This window comes from Bacillus rossius, chromosome 16 (assembly GCF_032445375.1).
Source record: "Bacillus rossius redtenbacheri isolate Brsri chromosome 16, Brsri_v3, whole genome shotgun sequence".
Lineage (NCBI taxonomy): Eukaryota > Metazoa > Arthropoda > Insecta > Phasmatodea > Bacillidae > Bacillus > Bacillus rossius.
In genome coordinates this window covers 12,238,400-12,260,914 of record NC_086343.1, presented here as the reverse complement: position 1 = coordinate 12,260,914, position 22,515 = coordinate 12,238,400, and the positions used below count along the sequence as shown (strand labels likewise).

Here is a 22,515-nt window from a genome sequence, read left to right as displayed (position 1 = left end):
TTCGTAAGTGACAGTTGGGGAATGGATAACACTGGTACTACTTTCGAGGACCATCAAATTTGAGAATCTTTATACAATTCATACTACTTAAGTCACAATATAATAGCTAGAAAATTATTATTTATTAGTCAGTAAGCACTTGCCTATGTCAAACAAACGCTTGCTTCAGTTCCAGTTGGAAACAACTAAGGACGCGGCTCTCTGTCAAGTGTCCCAATTTTGTCAGTCAGATTGGCCCCCCTACAGTAGAGTTCCTCAAGTATGCAAACCTTATTACAAAATGCGGGATGACTTGTGTGCTGAAAGTGGTTTAGTCTTCCTCGGCGATAAGGTTGTTGTTCTGAGGCTCTAAGACCATATGTTCTACAGCTGCTTCATGAAGGCCACTGTGGAGAATCGAAGACCAAGTCCAAGGGCCGTCAGTTGTTTTACTGGCCATCTATGTCAGTTGATATTGTGCAGTTCATTCAAAAATGCTCTGTGTGTGAGAAGTTTCGCCCAGCCAACTACAGACAGCCCCTCTGCCCACATCCCATTCCAAAGCTGCCATATGACACAGTAGGTGCAGACATTTTTGACTTCGCTGGGAAAGATTATTTGGTTCTTGTGGACAAATATTCCAAATGGATAGATGTGTGTGAACTTCCCAAAAAGACTTCCTCTGCCGTCATCAGTGCCATGCAACAAGTATTCAGCACTCATGGTCTCCCACGAGTGCTGATGGCTGATAACATGCCATTCAATTCTCATGAATGCCGTCAGTATTATGCCCTGAGTGAAATTGAGCTACGAACTAGTAGTCCTCATTATCCACGCAGTAATGGGTTGGCAGAAATGGCAGTAAAGATTAGCAAAATGCTGCTACGCAAAAGTCAGGGCACTGATTTCAGAAACTTACTTCGTGAATATAGAAACACCCCTCTTCCTGGCTTAGACTGGTCCCCCTCTCAGTTACTATTTAATAGGAGACTTCGGAGTAAACTGCCTGTCTCATATAACACCCTCAGACCTAGAGTCATCTCCCCAGAACACGTGGTGAGAGCATTAATGTCAAAGGAGAAGCAGATGAAAGACGTATACAACAAAACGGCCAGGCGACAGGAGATAACATTCGTTAAGGGGGAAACTGTGGTTGTCAAAACCCACAAACATGACAAGTGGGAGCCGGGAGTCATTGTGGGCAAACACTCATCACCTCGCTCCTATTGGGTGCGAGGATCAGGTGATAGGATAGTGCGTCGCAATGTGATCCATCTGAGAAAAACCACTACCTCGCAGAAGCCCCACCAGTCAGCTCCACGCCTGCTCGAGGTTCCCAACACCAAGACTGATGGCGAGGAGGGTAACCGCCTGAAGCAGACTCCACGCACCTCATCATTGGAGCCTGACTTCCGGGGGTTTGAGCCTCAAACTTCAACGAATGCAGTGACTGATGTGTCTACTGTGCAGGGTGATAAATCTCAAGAAGCAACAGACAGCAGTGGCCATACCTTGGCTACCAAAAGTGGAAGGGAGGTGAAGCCTGTGAAGCGCTTAAATTTGTAATGTTGTCTGCTTGTCAATTAGTGTGTTGTAAGTGAGTTGTGAATTGCACATGTGTGTTTCATGCAGTATACTTGTTTTCTGAATTATAGTGTGTACTGTTAATAAGCAATTGCACAACTTTGTATGTAAGTTTGGTCTCAACAAGTAAACCTTAGAACCCTTGCAAGTGGTCACATGTCTTGCAGTATAAAGGGGAAGGTGTTGTACATCTGCCTTGCTCGTGATGGTTGGCATCACTGATAACAGGTGAATGTCAGTTCCGGTTATGGCGCCTGTATATGTACCACGGTGAACGGACAATAAAGAATATTAAGTGCTAACTACATGCACTTGCTTATCTACAACTTAAAACCTATGATCTCAAGTAAAACAATAATTATACAGATAAATCCGTAGTCATATTATATACAGACACGCACCCCTCTATTTTCTGTTCTAGTGATAAAATCTTTTCATTATAAGGTCGTGAAAATTTTACCACAGAATAGTGCGAGTCTATAAATTAATTTATTTATCATTCGTTTTCTTTTACAGATTTCCCCAACGTCCCAAGTGTGGATCAACAATAGTAAAATAATGTACGGAGGTTATGTTGGTAAATTGTGGAATGTGTTGGAACAGAAGCTGGGATTCAGGTAGATATTATAACATTTAATAAACATTTCCATAGCCATTCTTTACCATATAGTACATAGCAAAACATTTGTTTTTGTTATAATGAAGTTCAACACTAATTCCTTGCAGATGTGTTAACCTAACATCTTTGTTTAACCACTCTCATTTCATGATGACATTTTTTCTTAGCAAGTTGCCTTCAAGTTATCAAACATACTTTTTGCATTAGCCTTTATACAGCTAAAGTTTGTTTTGCAAGCCAATTGCTAATCAGAGTGACTTTAAATTTAGAACAGACATACATACACTACAGGATCTGCCACATTCTCGCAGTTACGTCTGACTGTTCTGTTGGAACTGATGTTGCAGATGTGGACTTCATTTGTTCACATGATCAATTATTTCAGTAGTTAGCTGATGGTGCAGTCGCTCGTAGCTGATCTGTCTGACCAGAGCTGACGAACTCAAACATTTTACGTTAGGCAGGTCAGACTGCACCACCTGTGTCTGATGCCCTGAGAAGCACGAGTTTAAACAAACCATAAAATTGTCCCAGTTAAATTTTTTTTATCTCAAATGTTCTTACATTATAATTATTCAGACTTGATCAACATTTGGTTTGTATTTGTGTTCATTTTCCAACAAGTTGATTTGAAACAAAAAAAAACAAAGTGCTGGATAATGCAAATAAAAGAAAATGTGTAGTAATGAATTTAAGAGGTTTGGTCCAGTTATACAATAATCTGTTAGCTTAATTTAAAAAAAAAATTATCCAAATTCCATTAACTCACACTTTTGTTGATTTTTTATCTTGTCTTGAGCCAACAAGGAAGGCAAAATATAAATATCTATAGCAAACCTACAGTGCTGCACATTATATAACATCATGCTAACCAGTTGCATTAAAAAAAGCCAATCGTTGAATGCTACTACAAAATGCATGTTGGAAGCATAGTTGGACAATATGGTGTAGGAAGGTGTCACACAGATGTGACTGTGAATGTGGTTGGCCATTATACAGCCACGGAATTTTTCTTGCCTACCGGAGATACAAACTCTTTAACAGAGGCGTCCACTCAGTAGTTTGTATGTCCGTGTCGGGACACGAGTATCAAGTATCCACATCACCAACAGGGTGTCTACAGTTAGTACTTTCGTACTGGATCTAGTACTTTTATAAGTTTTGTAGTGGTCTAGTACATTTACGCTCAGATCTAGTACTTTTTTTTCTTTAATATAATAATATTGCAGTAACTCCAATATGTATTATTATTATTAAGCGTAGGTGATTATTTTTAAAAAACTATGGAATGTATGTGTGTGTGTGGTGTGATATTTAAGTTAGAGCATTTCAATATCATAATAACTTATTGTTAAAACCACAACAAATTATAATTTAGTACTTTTTTCTCGCCTGAGTTGGTACGAAATATTTTTTTCCTTGTGGACACTCTGATCACCGACCATCATCGACAGTATGATCTGGCTTGCCAGGACGGAGTACCGCGTCGTGGCCCCCGACGTGGGCACCGGGACGGAGAACAACGGCTCGTGGAACGGCGTGGTCGGCATGGTCGTGCGGGGCGAGGTGGACGTGGCACTCGAGCTCTACTCCATGACCAGCAAGAGGCTCGCCGTCGTCGACTTCTCGTCCGCCGTCTACTACGACCGGTAACCGCGACCTTTCAATATATATACTGTATAGAAGTCGCCAGCCCAGGTTAAAATTTCTAATACGGTTTTGAGGTAGTTGGTTAATTCACCGCCGCAATCGCCACTATCTCTAGGGCATCGACTTGTGGTGGTCCCTAGCGGACAAGTGTCGAACTCTTCAAACACCCCTCAAACATGTGTTGTCCTCCACCCACCCTCTACCCCACCTCTCATCCCTACAGTTTTGTGAAGCACAAACTCCTGTTGAACGACCTTGAGCTGCAGTGAATGTTTGGTGGGGGAGTGAGGGGGAATGACAGCGGGCGACGGTGCCGCGCTCTAACGTGCAAATGACAACCTAAGATGATACAGGGCGTTACGGCAGCGCACTGCAGCGGTGAAGTTCCCAAGCTTCTACATACGCTCCTGAAAAACGTAGAGTAAATCCTATCCACTCGCGACTTCTGTGCAGTATATATATTCAAAGCCGCGACTCTCTCGTTCCTAAAACATTTTCCACACTTGTGTTTCCTCAGGGCTGTTTCAAGGCCCGGGCTCACATGCAGAGTCGGTTACTCCATTTTTAATTAAGGGGATTTTCATCTACCTTTTTTTTTTCCAATACCACTCTGGCATCTTTATGTTTCATATTAGATTTTCTCACCAGATATTTACCGAAAATAATCTTCGAGCTGCAAGATGTTGTGATGAAAATTCATATCACTTGCATGACTTTTTACCACCATTAAATAATATTTAGTAAAATATATGTTGAGAAAATTTTAGACGAAACATAAAATACAATAGAGATATTTATATCATTTACAGGATAAGACGATGAAATGAAATGACCAACATGGTGGTGAGATGAAGCATTAAGGGGAGGGATGGAAACCAAAAGATGGACATTGTTTCGCCTTTTTATCTTTTTATGTTTAAAATATTTTTTTTTAATGCTTGATGTAGTAAATCTGTTTTCGTTAGGACAGAGATTACACTTCACGAGATTTTCAGAGATCATACTATTGTGTCATTGGCAAGATTATTACAGTTGTAGTAATTCTCAAAAAATTGGATTAAAAGCTATTATCCAATGACTTCACAAGGAAAACTGTTAGCAGCATCCAGTCACTATTATTTTCACCCATTCCACTAAATCATTCACTATGTTTTACAAAGCCAAATTTTGAAGTAACTTTTTTTTAAATAGTTTTGTCATAAAAAATGTCAGGGTGGTGTCTCTTGGTTCTTATCCCTCACCCCTCAAGTTATATTTTGTTTCTTTCAAGAGCATTTTGTGCATTTACTGGAAAAGTTGGTAACCAACAGAAACAGATACGAGTATATTGCTGTCACCCACGAGACAAAATGTACTGCCAAAACATTTTTATGCCTGAAACATCAATTTGAAATATACCTTACACTTCCTGACTTCAGGACTCCGAAACTATTCACTTCACCTTGGTTATTAGGTTATTACTAAACACCAGATTTTATAAAAAAAGACACTTTTATTTCCTAAATTCTAAATACCCTTTTTTATGTCAATTAAACATTATTGTAAAATTATATCATGAGAAAATAATTATAAAAATATGTCTGACAAATCTTTTTATTATTTTATTTTTAGTAGTGTCAAAGACATCAATCGAAACATTAGTCTTATATTAGGAATGTTTCTTGAAGCCATAGGACTGTTTTAGATACTTTTCATAAACAAACCCACAATTGAATATCTTGAGAATCTTTTTAGTGGTTTTCTCGGAAGCTCTGCATACCATATATGTGCTCAGGTAGACAGGGCCCTTAATTAACCATGTTTTAGCATCGCTGTTCATAAATTGCCATTGGCCAACTTTTAAATTCTTGCAATTCGGCTTGCACTTCTGCAATCTCTATTTGAAGTGGGTGTTACTAAAACTTAAAAAAAAAAAAAAAAAATGCTTGAATTAGGACTATAAAAGGGTATAATGATCTTTAATCAGTATGTGAGTATATGCAACATGCTTTCACTTTTTTAACTCATTAATGTGAAAGAAAATTATTCTTTCTGATAAATGATTGAGAATTTCACTTTCTTTCACGTTATACATGAATTAATATATATAAAAAAAAAGTCAGAGAAGTAAATTTTTTCATGGTTTTAAAATATTGAGTTTTAAGGTTGGCAATGTCTTGCATTTTTGTGCACTATAAGAGAAATCTATGTCTTTAACAGGAGTCCACGTTCATGGATATCATGGTGTTTTTTTTTTTCCTGTTTTGAAAGTTAAATGTTTTTTAAGATTAGGTCAGTGACATTAGAAATACTATACAATCGTGAAAATATACAAATTCTCATAAATCGAAGATACATATGTTTGGAACCATTTAGGCGTCTATCTGTACATTTTAATGACATTTCCTGCTTTATAAACGATGGTAATATTCTCGCATTATGCCATGTTTATAAACTACGCAAGGTACACAACATGGTAACACTGCAACACACAACCAATGGAAGAAAATCACGATCAGATAACACACGCAAGTCGCAAGATGTTACCAACACTTAAATTAAACTTGTAAAACAATAGCAAACAAATTTATACTCCAGGCTTTTTTTGATGATTAAAATTTTATCAAGGAAACCAAAAAGTAAACAATTTGATTAAATTGTCATTTTCTTTCAATGTTTGAAAATGTGAATATGTTGTGTATATAATAAACAGAATATCATAGGCTTCTATGTGCAAAATATCTGTGTCTGTGGCAGTTTTTGGAAATTTTCTCTTACCAATATGACTATCAGAAACACGAGGCAAAACACATAAAGTTGGAAGTTGAACAGTACTTGCATTGCGTTATTGCTTCTTGCATAGTCTGTAAACCAGAGGTGCCCCCCCCCCCCCCCCAACACTATGACTCACCCCCCCTAACCTAATGATGGCCCCCCCCCCCCCCCCCGAATTTTTTTATGCATTTTTCTCAATGATTTACTCAATTATTTTATAATATACTTTTTAGTATTATATTTTATCACATTTTGCCTTAATTAAAACTGATTTTCTAATAATAATTTTGGTCATATCAGGTAATATTTCCATCCTTAACCGACATATGCCAAACTGCTTTTGTTGAGGAAAGTGCGGGGTTGCCAATTTGATTTACAAGATCCTTTCAATTATCAAAGCACCAGAAATGTTTTTTCACATTAGAAGCTATAATTATGTAAATAATATATACATTTTTCTCGTCTTTTAACCACCCCCCCCTGAAATTTTAATGACGCAGTCTGCGTCGTTACCCCCCCTTGTGGGCACCCCTGTGTAAACCGTTTCTCAAAAATGTAGCTGCGGAATGTTTTTACCCCTTGCATTCTTGCGTTTTTGCATAGTTCATAAAATAGGCCTTAGTCTTGCGACATTAAGTAAAAACCGGAGACTTGAGTGATTAGTCGATCCATCTGTTCATTTGTTACAGCTTCTACATGTTCGTCAGGCGCCTGGACGGAAGGGAGGTTGGTTGGAAGGGGCTGGTCGCCCCGTTCGACTGGCGCATGTGGATGCTCCTGGTGTTCCTCGCCGTCGTGACGTTCACCTACCTCTGCTTCGCGCGGCTCGTGGGTCGTTCCTTCGACGTCATCACGCCCTCGGAGGCTCTGCTACACTCGCCGGTGTACATTGCCTGCTGCATCTTTGGCATTCTGTTCTGCAGCCAAGGTGACAGAACCAACTTAAAGAGCAATTTGTCATTGGTCGTTTTGTTTTCATTTGTCGTTCGTTCGCAAAAAAAACACGATGAGCAAGCAAATACTGGATCACCAGGTGGCAACTGAAAATAGGCCTTCACACAAGCCCTAGTATTGCCACTAGAATGAAACTAGTCCTTTTGTAAATTCATAGAAAGAGGTATTGTTACTAATAAAAAAAACCATTCATTGTATTTTGATTGTGTTTGTTTTCCATGGTAATAACCATTGTCATAACCGATGTCGTTTTGGTACAGGATGTGTATAAAAAAAACTATTTGGTTGTTGACAAGGGGCGAAGATTTTTAGGATTGACCTGGAAGTTGGAAGGCAGAGATTTATTATTATAATTTTGGTTTCACAGTTAACGAATTTGAAGCTCAAGCAAGCTCCAAGGGTGAAAAAGGAGGGGGGGGGGGGGGGGGGGAAGGGACCTGCCTAGGATCTACACCCATAGTCATTGAACAGATGTTTTACTGTGGCATCACGTCATTCGATTGCGCTGATTCCCTCGTGTGTGTCGTGATCTTGCCACTGGATCTTACCTTGCACAGATACAGCATACAATTATTATTTCTCACGTTTTCACAGTCAGTGTGGGTTAATTTCCTTCACAGCATACCATGATACAGTGCATGCCATAGAAGCTTTGAATACATATACTGTATAGAAGTCGCGAGTGGATAGGATTTACTCTACGTTTTTCAGGAGCGTATGATTAGCAGCTTGGGAACTTCACCGCTGCAGTGCACTGCCGTTAGTGCCCTGTATCATCTTAGGTTGTTATTTACACGTTAGAGCGCAGCACTGTCGCCCGCTGTCATTCCCCCCGCACCCCCCTACCCAACATTCACTGCAGCTCAAGGTCGTTCAACGGGAGTTTGTGCGTCACAAGACTGTAGGGATGAGAGGTTTGGTGGAGGGTGGGTGGAGGACAACGCATGTTTGAGGGAAGGTGGGGAAGGGGATGTTTGAAGAGTTCGTCACTTGTCCGCTAGGGACCACCACAAGTCGATGCCCTGGAGATGGTGGCGATTGCGGCGGTGTATTAACCAACTACCTTAAGAGGCCACTCCAGTGTTTCAGGGGCACTACGCAACCTGCGTTAACCTCATAAGATTCAATGCTATTTTCATTTTGCTTATAACTAATTAACTAATTTAGATTTCGAAATGATGCTTGCTTGATATGTAAGGCAACGATGTTCTTATCAAAGCCCCTTTCTTCAAAAACGTGCATAAATTATGGTTCAAACCTAGACAATACACTTATGAATATTAGTAAAGATTAGTATAAAACCATAATTTATGCACGTTTTTGAAGAAAGGGGCTTTGATAAGAGCATCGTTGCCTTACGTATCAAGCAAGCATCATTTCGAAATCTAAATTAGTTAAATAGTTATAAGCAAAATGAAAATAGCATTGAATCTTATGAGGTTAACGCGGGTTGCGTAGTGCCCCTGAAACACTGGAGTGGCCTCTTAAATTGTATTAGAAATTTTAACCTGGGCTGGCGACTTCTATACAGTATGTATATTCAAAGATAGGAGTGAATCGGAACACCCCTCGCTCCCTCTGACGTGTCGTGTCGGGGGCAGGTCACGCGACGGCCCCGCGGTGCGTGTCGTGGCGCGCCGTGCTGATTGGCGCGCACGTCGCCGGCGTGGTGCTGGCTGCGGCCTACTCGGGCCGCCTCGTCGCCTCCATCACCGTGCGCTACCACCGGCTGCCCTTCGCGTCCCTCGAGGGCCTGCTGGCCACCGACTACCGCCTCGGGGTCAAGAAGGACAGCGCCGAGTACAACGTCCTGCAGGTCGGTTTGGCCGTCCGTTCCCGGCGTGGCCCAGTTTGTCGTTCATTCTCAATGTGGCCATCCGGCCGGGCCGACAAAGGCGTGCAGAACTCCAGGTGTTAACACGCCATTCACAAACCGCTCTAGATTTACTAAAACGTGTCTGACCACGAACAGCCGTTAAACTTGTCCGCGCAAGTTTTGTGTGGTGGTTTTGTCTTTAAAATGTACTTATTGGACACTGAAGAGGGCTAAAAATGTGTGTTTCCACAGACGTTTTAAGTATAATCAATTCTAAACACTGTATTGTAAGGGCAGCCTTCTTTTCACCGACGAGAGAGCCAAAACCCGAAGTTCGTGTTTTTTCCGTATCTTTAATGTAGCTGTCCACAATGTTTTAAAGTATTTATAATGTAGCTAACCTAACCTAATTGACCATTAGTATCCTTTTATCAACACTGCCATATTTATTTACAATGAACAAAAAAAAACTCAAAGATGCACAATCGGGCGTTTGGCTCTCTCGTCTGTGAAAAGAAGGCTGCCCGTATTGTAAATGGTATGGAGGAATCAGGGACCTTTTATATTTAATATTCCGCCTTTTATATTTAATATACCGCTTAAGGGTACTTGTTCCATTCCAGGTCATTCATTATTTTAGTTTTACTTTCAACACGGTCAAACTTGTAGACTTTTTGAGTTGCAAAACTTCAACACTGGATGGCTATGATTGTGTGCTGAAGTAGACATGTACCCAAGCAAAACACCATCCAATCGTTACACGGAGAATGCTGAAGTTTGAACACACAACTCATCTGTAAATGTTTTCATGAAGAGTTCACAGCCCCTAAACCTTCTCTGCAAATCCTAATTGTGTTCTTGCCTTGTAAAAACTAAACGTTTAGTGAGTGTATGTGTTGAGTACGCAATACACATGTGTTTAAAGAGTTTTTTTTAAATGTTCATTTAGGCCAATATGCGAGGCTTTCTTAAGAAGTTGTCCATTTACAAAATTGAGTTACACTGTTTGAGAAATTCCAATAGAATGGAAAAAAATAAAATTATGTAATGAACCTTTAATGACAATGGCATTTCTTATGCGTGCGAAGCCATTATGTTTACTTGTCTACTGGGTTTAACTTCACACAGTTTTTCAGAGAGTAACTTTGTGTAGGTGAGTTGAATTTATTTGGGCCTCCTTCAAATTATTTAATCTTAAACTTTTAAAACACAAAATCTAAAGAATGTAAACATTTGTCGCGGGCGGGGGTCGATCGGTAGGTTTTACGGTGGATTGTTAGAGGGCGCCACCACGTGGTACGGCACGTGGACCCGGTGAGACTCCTAACTCAGGGCGGGACGTCGCCCATGTGAGACGTGATATTCCCCCTTGAAAACGTCTAGCCCTAATTCCTGCCCGCTCTCAGCGTCGGGCACGCTTTTACCTACGCAGTGGGCTCTCAGGCGTCCCACACGCCGTCACACTCCACGTGGTCACACAGATAGAAAATAAAAGAATAATACGTTAAATTCGCATGTCTGATTTATTCCACTAATTCCGCTCACACACGTACACGGTTGAAACAGTACAAAAATGCCCGCGGCACGAATCGGTTTATAGGTGATGCGCCACCACGTGGTCACATATTGAATTACGTAGTACAAGATAAAAGACCGAGACTGGCCGTAAATTAATTAATAAAGCAGCCCCCCGACCGAGAGCTGCTCCGAGGACTAAAAGAAAGCGATTGAGATGAAATTAAAGTTAACAGAATTACTTGGCAGAGAATACAAGCGGTGAGGTTCCCGGAGTGCTGACGCATCTGCTCTCGGTCGTTGATGGTGGAAGACTAGGCTGAGATCATGGCTCGCTCGACTAACATGGCGTCCTACCGCCGAAACAATTGCCGTTAAAAGATATTAGCAAATTCGTGCCACGGAAACTAAATTAACATGACCAGAAAGCATTGAAAATTATGTAACAATTTTTGAATGAATTGAAAAGATTGTACAAATTTTAATTATTAAGATTTAAATTTAGTTATTGTCTGGCTTCGGGTTTCCTCGGGAATGTCCGGAAACGCTATGTTATTTTAATACATTATTTAAAAATAAATGTACACAAAACCCTCCCGGCCGATCTGCCGTCACGTTGCACTTAGGGAATATAAAAACAAACAACACAATTGAACAGCTGAGTGGAAAAAGGATAACATTCCACAAAATGTCGAAATGAACCTGAGATAGCCATTTTGTAGTATTTCTTATACTCTATCCATTTAATGTAAGAAGGATAATATTGAAGTGGTAGGCCATTGTTGAAAATGATGTTGAATATTTCATTGAGAGGAAGAAGGATAAAATTCCAGGAATGTTATCCTTCTTCCACCCAATATGAATGTTATCTTTCTTCCACCCAATATTGTGCTGGAAATTAGAATAGACATATATGCAACTTCAGTGCATGTTTAATGATAAACTGGTAAAATATGGCACTCTGCTTTCAAAATACAGGTTGTGTTTGATTGTGTACAGAAAACAATGTTACAATATGAAAGATTTGTACAATTTGTAAAAAATTAATTGCATTGCTTTATGCTACTTGCAATGCTGGTGTATACATTTCATCCATGAATTTTATGACCTTTATGTCTGTACCTACATCGGTTTATCTATTGTTTTGTGTGTTGTGTACATGGAGGTATGTTGTTTTGTTTAGAGGTTAGGTTAGTGTTGTGACCTTTATTGCCAGCTTTGATACAGTTCGTAAGTTAATACAGTAATATTTTGTGGATACTGTGCGAAATGTCAGATTCAGAGGAAGAATGTCTCGAGCCTAAAAGAAAACGAGGTAAGGTAAACAAATAAATGCATTCAAAAGAAAAACAGAAAATAACAAGACGAAAGGGTGAAGAGTTTGTAACGAGTGAAGGTTTGTTAGTGGAGGCTAAAATGACAGGCCCAGACTGTGGTTGCCGTAAGCAATGTATGGTTGGCTTCAGTGTTGAAGAAAAAAACAACATAATAACGACTGTTTATAGCGGACGTCCCAAAAATGAACAAGACACGTACCTTTTAGGATTGATGAAGAGATACGATGTTGGTAGACATCGTCCATTGTCAGAAAACTCCAAACAAAACACATCATCCTTTAAGTACTTTGCAATGAAAGGAACTACACGGGTTGACGTTTGTCCTAAGGCCTACCTAAGTTTGCATGTCATCTCAAATAAGGTCGTACAACGTCTAAACAAGCTTCTCGAGAGAAATCAGCTACCTATTGACTTAAGAGGACAGCACCAAAACCGTGGTAATACACTGGAAACAACCACTATAGTCATGACAGATGGGCATATTTCCTCTTTTCCTAAACATGAGTCTCACTACACTTCCGTTCCTGTCACATGTTTGTAATCGGGTTTGACTGTTCAAAAAATGCATGATATTTTCATAGAGCCTCATCCTTCACTAAAAGGAACTGTAAAATATGAGTATTATTTAAAACATTTCAAAGAAAACTATGGTTATAGGTTTGGTACGCCTCAAGTTTATGTATGCTCGACCTGTGAAGATTTAAATTCAAAGATTAAATCTTCAACTCTCAACGAAGTAGCAAAACGAGTTGCATTTGCTGAGCTACTTATTCACAAACGACGTTCTAGTAAGTTTTACAAGAAACTTCAGGATGTCACCAAGATCTGTAAAAACAGAAATGATGTCATGGGTATTGTTTTCGACTTTATGCAGAATCTTCCGCTTCCTTTTATGCCTGTTCAGGAAATGTTTTATTTGCGCAAACTGTGGTTCTTTGTCTTCAATGTTCATGATATCGGAAATGAATCATCAGTATTCTACAAATACACAGAAGGGGTAGCAAAAAAGAGGCCCTAATGAGGTATGCAGCTGTGTCCTCGACTTCGTAGACGGAATTCCTGAGGAAGTGAAAGAACTTCACATATTTAGTGATGCATGCGCCGGACAAAATCGTAATCACACACTAACCCGGCTGTTATTGGTACTGACCATGACTGGAAGATTCAAAGTCATCAACCAGTACTATCCTATTCGAGGACATAGTTTCTTGCCATGTGACAAACTTTTCAGTCATCAAACGAGCTGTTCGCAAAGAGGATCGTATTTATTCACCAAACCAGTATGAACAGATTATTCTAGGTGCAAGAAAGCGTAATCCTCCTTTTTTAGTGAAAACTGTTGAAAGAAACCACATACTGAACTTCAAAGACTGGTGGCCACAGTACTTTAAGAAAACTCCAAAGGACATCCACAAGCATGATCTTACCTTCAACATAAGTACATGCAGACATCTTGTGTACAAAAGCGAGTTAAATGGCCATGTGACAGCTTCTGAATACATTGATGGACTGGTTTAGAACACATTCAAACTGAAGAAACAAGACAATGTGCTACTACCCAATGAAAAAGCCTATGTTGGGAAACTTCCTATCAATCTGAAGAAGCTGCAGGATATCTCCAAAGTCACACATTATGTACCTGACACCTATAGGCCGTTTTATGATGAGATTCTTCAGTGGCCGACTTCAAACTTAGGAAATAGTGATGATGAGTGATACAGTTGCAAACTGGTTATTGGAAGACTGTGTACAAATTCCAAACCTTTTTGTTCTGTGCAGTAATACTTTCTGTTAGAGTTTTGCATGTGTGCTGTTTAATATAGTATGCTGTTTCATATTGTGTTCTGTTTAATATTATTGTTACGATCGCGCTTGGCTGCAGTGCTTGGCATCCCCGCACTCGTTCGGCCTGTCTGCGCCCCCCATCCACCCGCATCCTCTCCCTGGTATCTCGTGTCATACTGTCTCGCAACATCCTGACCGTCGCAGCGCGCACCTGCCTCAGATCGAGTTACTTAAAAGAGGCCGCACTGCGGAATAAAAGGATTCAGACATGTTTATCGGCGCGTTTTGTGGGAACCCGATGCTTGTTGCGTTTATCGCGTTCTTTGAGCAGCCGCCGCGTCCTTCGAGGACTCACGACGCGTTTCTGGGCATTTCGAAGGCGAAGGTCGCGCGATATCTCGGAGACATGCCCGATTGTTCTGGACGGGAACCCAAGGGCTATATAAGGAGGTTGGGCCGACCTTCGAGAGGAGTTCAGTGGGGAGTTCTCCCGCAGCGGAGTTTCCGGGCGATAGTGCCGCGGGTGCGGCAGAGTGGCGAAGTCCTTGGACGAAGGTTCCAGGGCAGGGAGTGAGAGAGTTCAGTGGAATCGGGAGTTTTCCCGCGGTGGAGTTTCCGGGCGATAGAGTCGTGGGCGTGGCGGAGTCCCGAACGAAGTTGCGAGCGAGGCGTCGAGTGGGATCGTCGACGAAGGGGAAGTGCGTCGGGCAGCGGCGGAGTGTGGCGGCGACGGAGTCCCGCGGCGGAGACCCACGAGGGGTGCTGCGGCGAGAGTTGCGCCAGAGGTGCGGTCCAGAGAGGTGTGCGGAACGAGTAACTGGGGAATTGACATTTATTTAAGTGTAATTAATTATTTGCCAATTTAGAAGATTATTTGTAAGTGACAAGTAGTGGTAATAAATAAAACTGTGTGTGTGAAATAAAATCTATTAATTGGGCTATCCTTTACGAACCCGCAGGAAAATCGTAACATTATTATTACTTTTTGGCTAAAGTGTGTATACGTAAGTTCTGTTCAGTGCAATACCTTTTTGCATGTAATAAAGAAGTGTGCATGTTTGTTTTAAAAGTATTACTTTTCAGCCATAGTGTGTACAAAATATCAAAGTATATCGTTTCGTGCAATGCTATTTTGCCTTAAATAGTTTCCAGGTGCATTATCTTTGTCAAATAGTGTTCATTTCTCTTTATTATGTGTGCCAGTATTTTGTTAATTGTAATACATTATAATAAAATATTATTTTGCCTTGAAGAAAGTTTTTCTTGATGCATCACAGCTGTCAAAATATTATATATGACTATTAATTGCCTCAAATGTGTGCAAAAATAAATTTATTATGTTTAGTGCATTAATATCTTGTCTTTAATGCATTAATTATTATGCTTTTGGGTTGCAAACATTATTTATTATTACTTTTTTTTACTGTTTGCTGATTAGTGTAAAAAGGATAACATTCCGGCACTTTCAATTATTCGTATTTCTTTAATTACTTTGACTATGGACTCGGAAATTGTGTACTTTTTCTGTATACTACTACACCTACAATTGCTCAATTGTGAAGTTTTTGATCCAAACTGTAGTTTTCGTACAAATCAGTTTTTACTATTTTTCTCAAAACATGTATATATGGAATATTAACCTTTTTCCACTCACCTGTTCAATTATATATACTTATGTTTTTAGGGGTGCGGCGCACTGGCCCGACAGCGCCCTCTTGCCGGGCGAGCACACACGCACGCACACGTACGCACGGGTAGGCGGGAGGTTTGAATAGAGGGTGGATGGTGTTTGGGCGGTGGCATACCGGACTTAAGAGGGGCCGTAGGTCCGGACGATGTCACATAATTACTGAAGAAAGTAGGCTTTCACAGTTATTTCTACATTTTTACATAAAAATTAATTTGAGTATTCTAACGACGAAATTTTTTTTTTTTTTTTTGCATTTAGGGTACATTTATTGCTAATAACATTTTTTAAGTCATTGCATTAAATTTATTTTTGAAGCAGGAGTTACCTGAGCATAGTAATATCTCGTCAACTGCATGCCATAATATGACTGACAAACACAAACAGTTCTCAAGTCCTGCCAAAATGGCATCCTAATCTTCTCTCTATAAGTTGTTGCGCCATGCGTCCATGACAGAAGTGAAATGTATTAATTTCCCTCTGGCTGGAGACTTCTCTCCCGTGCGTACTATCGTCCTGGGCTCTGTCGTGAATCATTAGGTCCAAAAATATCGCGGGGAAAAATCTTTTATACACTGCCCAATGTTACTATAACTTTTTTATTTTTCATTTCAGTCGTGTATTTCCGAAACCGGCCATCTCCACAAAAAAAAATTTTTTTTTTGTTCTGGAAAATCAAATTCCATGGTAACCCACAGTGAATAAGGAGCGGGTTGATTACAAAAGCGGCCATATTCATTTAATAAACCGTCTTGAATGCCACATCATGGAATTGAGTAAACGGTTTTCCTCGATTTCTCGCAAAAAACTTTTCCAGTGGGAGATGGCCAGTTCTGGAAGTACACGACTCATTTGTGAACCCAGCTTGGGTAGATATCCACGTGTAAGTGCTGTGTCGAGATCGCGTCCCGGGGTTTTTTTCACCCCGACGGACTGAGTCCGAGACGGCAGGGTACGTGTGTGTGCGCAGCACGCAGACGGCGGGCCCATGAGGCAGGCGTTCGCGACGCGGGTGTCGCACGACGCGCGCAGCCACCCGGTCACAGACCTCGAGGGCTTGCGGCGGCTGTGCTCGGACGCCCGCTACGCCTTCGTGACGGCCGCGAAGCTGGCGCGCCACGCGGCCACGCGGCTCAACTGCAGCGTGGCGCAGGTGCCGGAGCCCTTCATGCAGGGCGACGGCCACCTCGCGCTCGCCCCGGGGCGGCCCTACGCCCGCGTCCTCGACCACTAGTGAGTGACCACGGCCGTGCCGGGAGACCCACCCGGCAATCTCTCGGAAACATTCGCGTTCTCATTTCAAGATAGGCTGGAACCAAAACTCGTTTGCTTTCATGATGTTTCAGTGTTTGGACCTCAGTTCACCCATGGGCGTCGCAAGTATATATATTTTGGGGGGGACTGCAATTGATTTAGTTGTTGAGGAATATCCATCCCCCGGGGAAAAAAAAAAAAAAAAAACGGGGAGTCCGGGGTTCCTCCCCTCGGGAAAAATTTGAGGTTTGCAGTTGCAAAAAGGTGTTTTTTTTTAGGAATTTTTCTTTCCTAAATATTCTAATTATAGTTGGTTGCGATATATGATTTATTTTTTATTAAAAAATATTTTCAGAGAACAAATTTTGTAAAAACACAGTGCTCAGATTACCACGATTGGACTAAATGCACCATGCACAACATATGGGTTATATAACAGAAATCATGTTTTTAATATAACTACGAAACTAAATATATTATTGGAGGGGACGAAATTGAAGACTTTGATTATTGGGGGGGGACGTGTCCCCCCCGTCCCCCATGGTTGCGACGCCCATGGTTTACCTGAAGGTATATGAGCCAATGGAAAACCCTCAAACAAAACAAGTATCGAGTCACAAGAATCCCTCGGAAGCCAATGAGCAGTTTGTAGTTTGACTTAGTTTGTACCAAGTACGTAGAAGATAGTTGAGTTTATCCTAGTGGTAGTTGATACTGAAATTTTTTTTCCCAGCCCCTTTTCATTTGAAGTCAATCTATAATTTACAGTTGTGTGTTTACTTTACGCACACATGCTTCCCTATTGGCTGATTCCTTAGTGTAGAAAACTCCTTTCTTTTCTTTTCTTTTGAATAGGTCACGGTATTGCTAGCTGATAGATTGTTGACTGGTCCACAGTCGTAGAGGGGATTGTCCAAACAATTGTGATCCAATCATCAAAACAATAAAGAGGTATACATGTTTGCAGTTAAAATTTGTACCACTGTCTGTGTTACGTGGTTGGCTGTGTTTATTATAGTGCATGTACACTGTCATCACACCAATCATAGTGTCCTGGATGACTCCGCCAAATAGGACAATCAATTACAAGGGACCAATCGCTATTGCAGCCATACCTTATTGCAGTGTAATGAGCGATCAGATTATTTTGCAAAAAAAATATATACTCTTGCGGATAAAGGATTCACTGAGGCAGATCAGTAGACCGACAGTCATTTAACCAAATAGTCATTTGACCAACATTTGTTTGGCTCAAAGTCATTTGACAGACAACGCAAATATTCATCTTACTGGAAAAATGTCTTAACTATTTCCAGCAACAGGTAGTTGAGAGACAGTCATTTAAACAAAAATTTAATTTGATGGACAGTTGTTTCTCCGACATTTTGGTCAAATGACTTGCGGTCTACTGATTGCTACCAGATTGACATCAGTCTAAAACACCCCCTCCCTTAATAAAATCTGTATACCAGTGAATCTCTCTTGAAAAAAAAAAAAGATTGTTTAACTAATAAATACGATTATTCAGCCGTAGAAGTTCCCTATTACAACTTTATAAATTTAATATAAAAATAGGTTAAGCTAACACTAAATTATACAACAGAATGATAGTTCATCGATTCCTCATTATTGAGCTTGATTGATCTAATAATAACGTACTAATTACGTTGTCTGGATATCAGATCCAGACTAAGTTATTAAAAATTATTATAGTTTAAAAAATGAAAAAAAATGTTTTTATTGGCTTACACAATAAAAAGTTAATGAATTATAATTTTAAATTACGTGATATTGTTATTAGCGAACTAAAAAAGTTCAAAAGGAGATTACCAGTAGCCATTGAAGAGTTCCACTGCTCCTGGCTCATCAGATCAGTTTGGTACCAAATTGTATTTTCTTCCGATTACATGCACTTGCAAAGATTCAAATCGACATGTCAGTTAGAAGTAGGTTAAAATCGACATCCAAGATTTGTTTACATAGTTCGTCAGTTACAAGTGAAGCTAAAAATGTGTGTTAATAATTATCAATAGTTCTCTGTGATTAAAATAAAAAGTAGCCCAAAAATTTACTTTAGAAGTAATTTCATCCAGTGAATCTTTTACTCTTCTAGGGATAGGTTTAACTGTGTGTACCCCCCATGACCTTCACCCTATGCCCTTCAGGATACGCCTTTGTAGTCAAAGTAATGGACGTGGATCAACGATGGGTGCAGGCTGCAAACAAAAATATCAAATTCAGCTGATGTAAATAATGTCATGAGACAAAAAAAAACATTTTGGCTTCGAGGTTGAGCCATGTTGAAGTGGTAGAAAACTTTGTGCAGTTTTGTCGGTTATAAATTAATTTTTCCACAGTGGTAAACATTGGTACCATCAACCAACTATTTTACCTATTAAGGATTCATTAAGTGTGCTGAATTGTTTATTTCATTTTCTTGCCATAACTGTTGTTATTTCAAGAATTTTCTTATTTATTTATTCCTGTACGTCTTGTGAATTTTATGCTTCTCAAATTTTTTCAACAGATATTTATTGAATATTATCTGGTAGGGTTGAAACATTGTGCATATGTTCATAATAATTAGTGACTTCTCACAGCTCAAAGATAATGTTTAGTAAATATATGTAGAGAAAATTTCTGACCCGAAACAAATGCAAGAGAAATACAGAGAAAATAATTACAGGGAAATATCCAAATAAAAAGTAATCGGCTTGTGAGACCGAGCGTCATTGTTGCATATGTAGCTGTATCAGTACCTCGGAGTCAAAAGACACTGTGTCACAAAAACTACATTTATCAAGAAAGCAGTTTAAAAAATTTTAAACTCAAATATTTTCTAACCCAAAATACGTGAATTTTGAACATATCGTAGATCTTATTGTTGTCTGCCACTAGAAAGAATGTCATACGGGGGTTAAGTATATTGTTAATAGTGCATTTTGCCCAAATACAAGTGGACATAGTGTCTTATGCCTCCGAGGTACAGATAAATAAATGTGAAGTGCCCCAACGCAAAGGCTATAACCAGGATCGTATGAAAAAAATTCTTTCTGTTTGGGAAGCGGGGATAGAACGTCTTTGCCCGTTGTTTGCTTTCCATTTCTTTCCTTTTGTTGGTGGGAATGATAGATGTTTATAGATTTTTGTTAGGTTACAGGGGGAGGGGGAAAATATATCTCCACTCCCTTTTCCACCCCTGCTCAAGCCCCTGACTGTACCTCATAGTAGACTAGCATGTGTCTATCCCTTAAATGAATCAAGGAGCCACGATATCCTCCGTGGTCAAATCACTTTTCTTTCTCTTAGGTGACCTGAGTTCAAACCCCGCAGTGGGGATTAAAACAAATTTTTTTTCGCAAGTGGTAAACGTAGCAAAAAAAGGAGGGGGAAGTTTCTAGAGTACTTGTCAGTGTTACGTTCTTATCTCATCGCCTTTCATGTACTTATATATTTTTTTTATAATGCTCTCGGATAACACTAATAACAGGTGGATGATTCATTGTGAATTTCATTGAGTTTCAATAACTCATTAGAATTTAATCGTGAACAAATTTCTCAGAGATCACAGAGTTGTATGTAGTGCATTCCTGGCTATGTGTTTGCTTAGGTTTTTTTTTTTAAATTGTGATCTCAAAATAATTAAACTGTTTATAATATTATTAAACTATCTATACATTTGCTCATTCCATCATTCATCATTTATTTTATTGTCGCGAACTGGGAAGCAGAGCCGAGACGTGTACCTGAGCGGGCCCTCCAGTGGTAGTCTGGCCCCAGGGCATCTCACACGGCCACTGAAGTCATGCGCGCATTAGCGGGGCTCGACCTCACCACCCCTCCCCCTCCCCCCTTCCTCCGCGTCATCCTTCCTCGGCGCTGTTATCTATTGCTGAGCGGCCTTGGGAATTCCGCGGACCGCCGCGCGGAGTGGCGTGAATAAACACCTCGCTTTCTGGACCTTTTGGGGCGTCGAGTCGGTCTGGGATGACGCGACACGTCTCAGTAGCTCCTGATCCTTCTGGAAAGACGACCCACCAGTATAAAAGGGTGACGCCGGCCTTTGTGGGTGCGCCATGACAGTTCCGAGCGAGTTCCGTGTGATCGGAGAGTTCAGCGAGCGAAGGGAAGTGCGACATCGGCGAAGAGGGTGAGAGAACCCCTCAAGAGAAGTGCGACACGGAGCGACGGGTCGAGAGAGTGCGACTGAGTGGCGCGAGACACTGTGTGGACAAGTGCGGGGTGAGGGGCGAACCACTCTTGAGCCTAGCTCCAGTGAGGAGTGCGAACTGTGGAACTTGACAGACATCGAGTGACCTGCGAATCAACATTTTTTAAGTGCCAGTGATTGGTGATCTGACATTTATAATTACAATTATTTATTAATAAAGTAAATATTAATACTTAATAAAAGAAAAATAAAACTTAAAAGGGATATCCTTTAGGAACCCAGTTCTCCCCACATAGGTCGTAACATTATTAATTATCTCTCCACATATTTTTTGTTCATTAATTTATTCCTTTTAATTTCATTTGTGTTCATTTATTAGTCAAAATTTTATCCATTCCTTTTTTATGTCCCTTTTTCATTCATTCTAGACCTCTTTTATTCATTTATCAATTATTTCTTTTTTAACACTTCATTATGTATTTATACATTCTACATTCATTTGTCCCATTCTATCAGAATTATTTCCTTGAGGTTTTAACTCTCATTTTATTTATTCATCATTTCATTCTTTCGTACAGTCGAACTGTATTTCAAAAATCATTCGTTCGTTCGTTCGTTCGTTCGTTCGTTCGTTCGTTCGTTCATTCATTCATCCCTGTGTGCCCAGCCTGCGGCGGCTGCGCGGCTCGGGCGTGATGCAGAAGCTGTTCGCCGACGCCTTCCGCTCGCCGGCGTCCCACACGGAGCCCACGCCCTCTCCCGTGGACCTGCCGTCGGCGGCGGCGGCGTTCCAGTGCCTCGCGGCGGGGGCGGCGGCGGCGGCGGCGCTGCTGGGGCTGGAGCTGGCGCTGGCCCTGCGCCGCCCCCGGGGGCGGGCCGCCCCCCGCCGCCCCCGCCGCCACGTGGTCGACCTGACTCCCTTCCACACGTCGCGTGACTTCCTACCCAGACGCAGCAAGCGCTCTCCGGCTTCCTGTGAGAGTGTTCTGAAATTATCACCAAGTGTTTCAGCGGGACAGCCTCGGTTCTAGGAATATTCACAGCAGCGGAAGGTGGCACTGCAATCCTTGCAAGCTGGTGAACCCACTGATTCGCCTGCACAGAGTGCAGTGTTTAGTATTTTCGCGTATGAATAAATAGTAAAAAAATGTAATTAGTAAAAATTACAATGAAACTGAATTCTAACTGATAATAAAACAGTATTTATCTATTAAAGTATTATTTATATTTATTTTATTTGATTTATTATTTGATTTTTTATGAAAAAAAGAAGAGCTCAAACATGGTTTACTAGCCACGTGCCTCCACACGGTTTCAGACGATGTTCTTCTGCTCTTATCATCAGACCCTTTAGCAGGTCATTTACACAAGCTAGAAGAAAAGTGTTTTTATTACAGCGCTCGCTGGCAA

General features: G+C 40.7%; 1 protein-coding gene across 1 annotated transcript in view; it reads left to right on the top strand.

Moving 5' to 3' along the window:
- Positions 1–22,515, top strand: part of LOC134540310 (glutamate receptor ionotropic, delta-1-like) — a 40,652-nt gene that overhangs the window by 9,194 nt on the left and 8,943 nt on the right. The window contains exons 5-10 of the mRNA XM_063382970.1: positions 2,080–2,180; positions 3,655–3,831; positions 7,276–7,514; positions 9,142–9,356; positions 16,651–16,913; positions 21,773–22,080. Of these exons, the coding sequence (XP_063239040.1) occupies positions 2,122–2,180; positions 3,655–3,831; positions 7,276–7,514; positions 9,142–9,356; positions 16,651–16,913; positions 21,773–22,080 (1,261 nt within the window). The 5' untranslated portion in view covers positions 2,080–2,121. The remainder of the gene's footprint in view (positions 1–2,079; positions 2,181–3,654; positions 3,832–7,275; positions 7,515–9,141; positions 9,357–16,650; positions 16,914–21,772; positions 22,081–22,515) is intronic.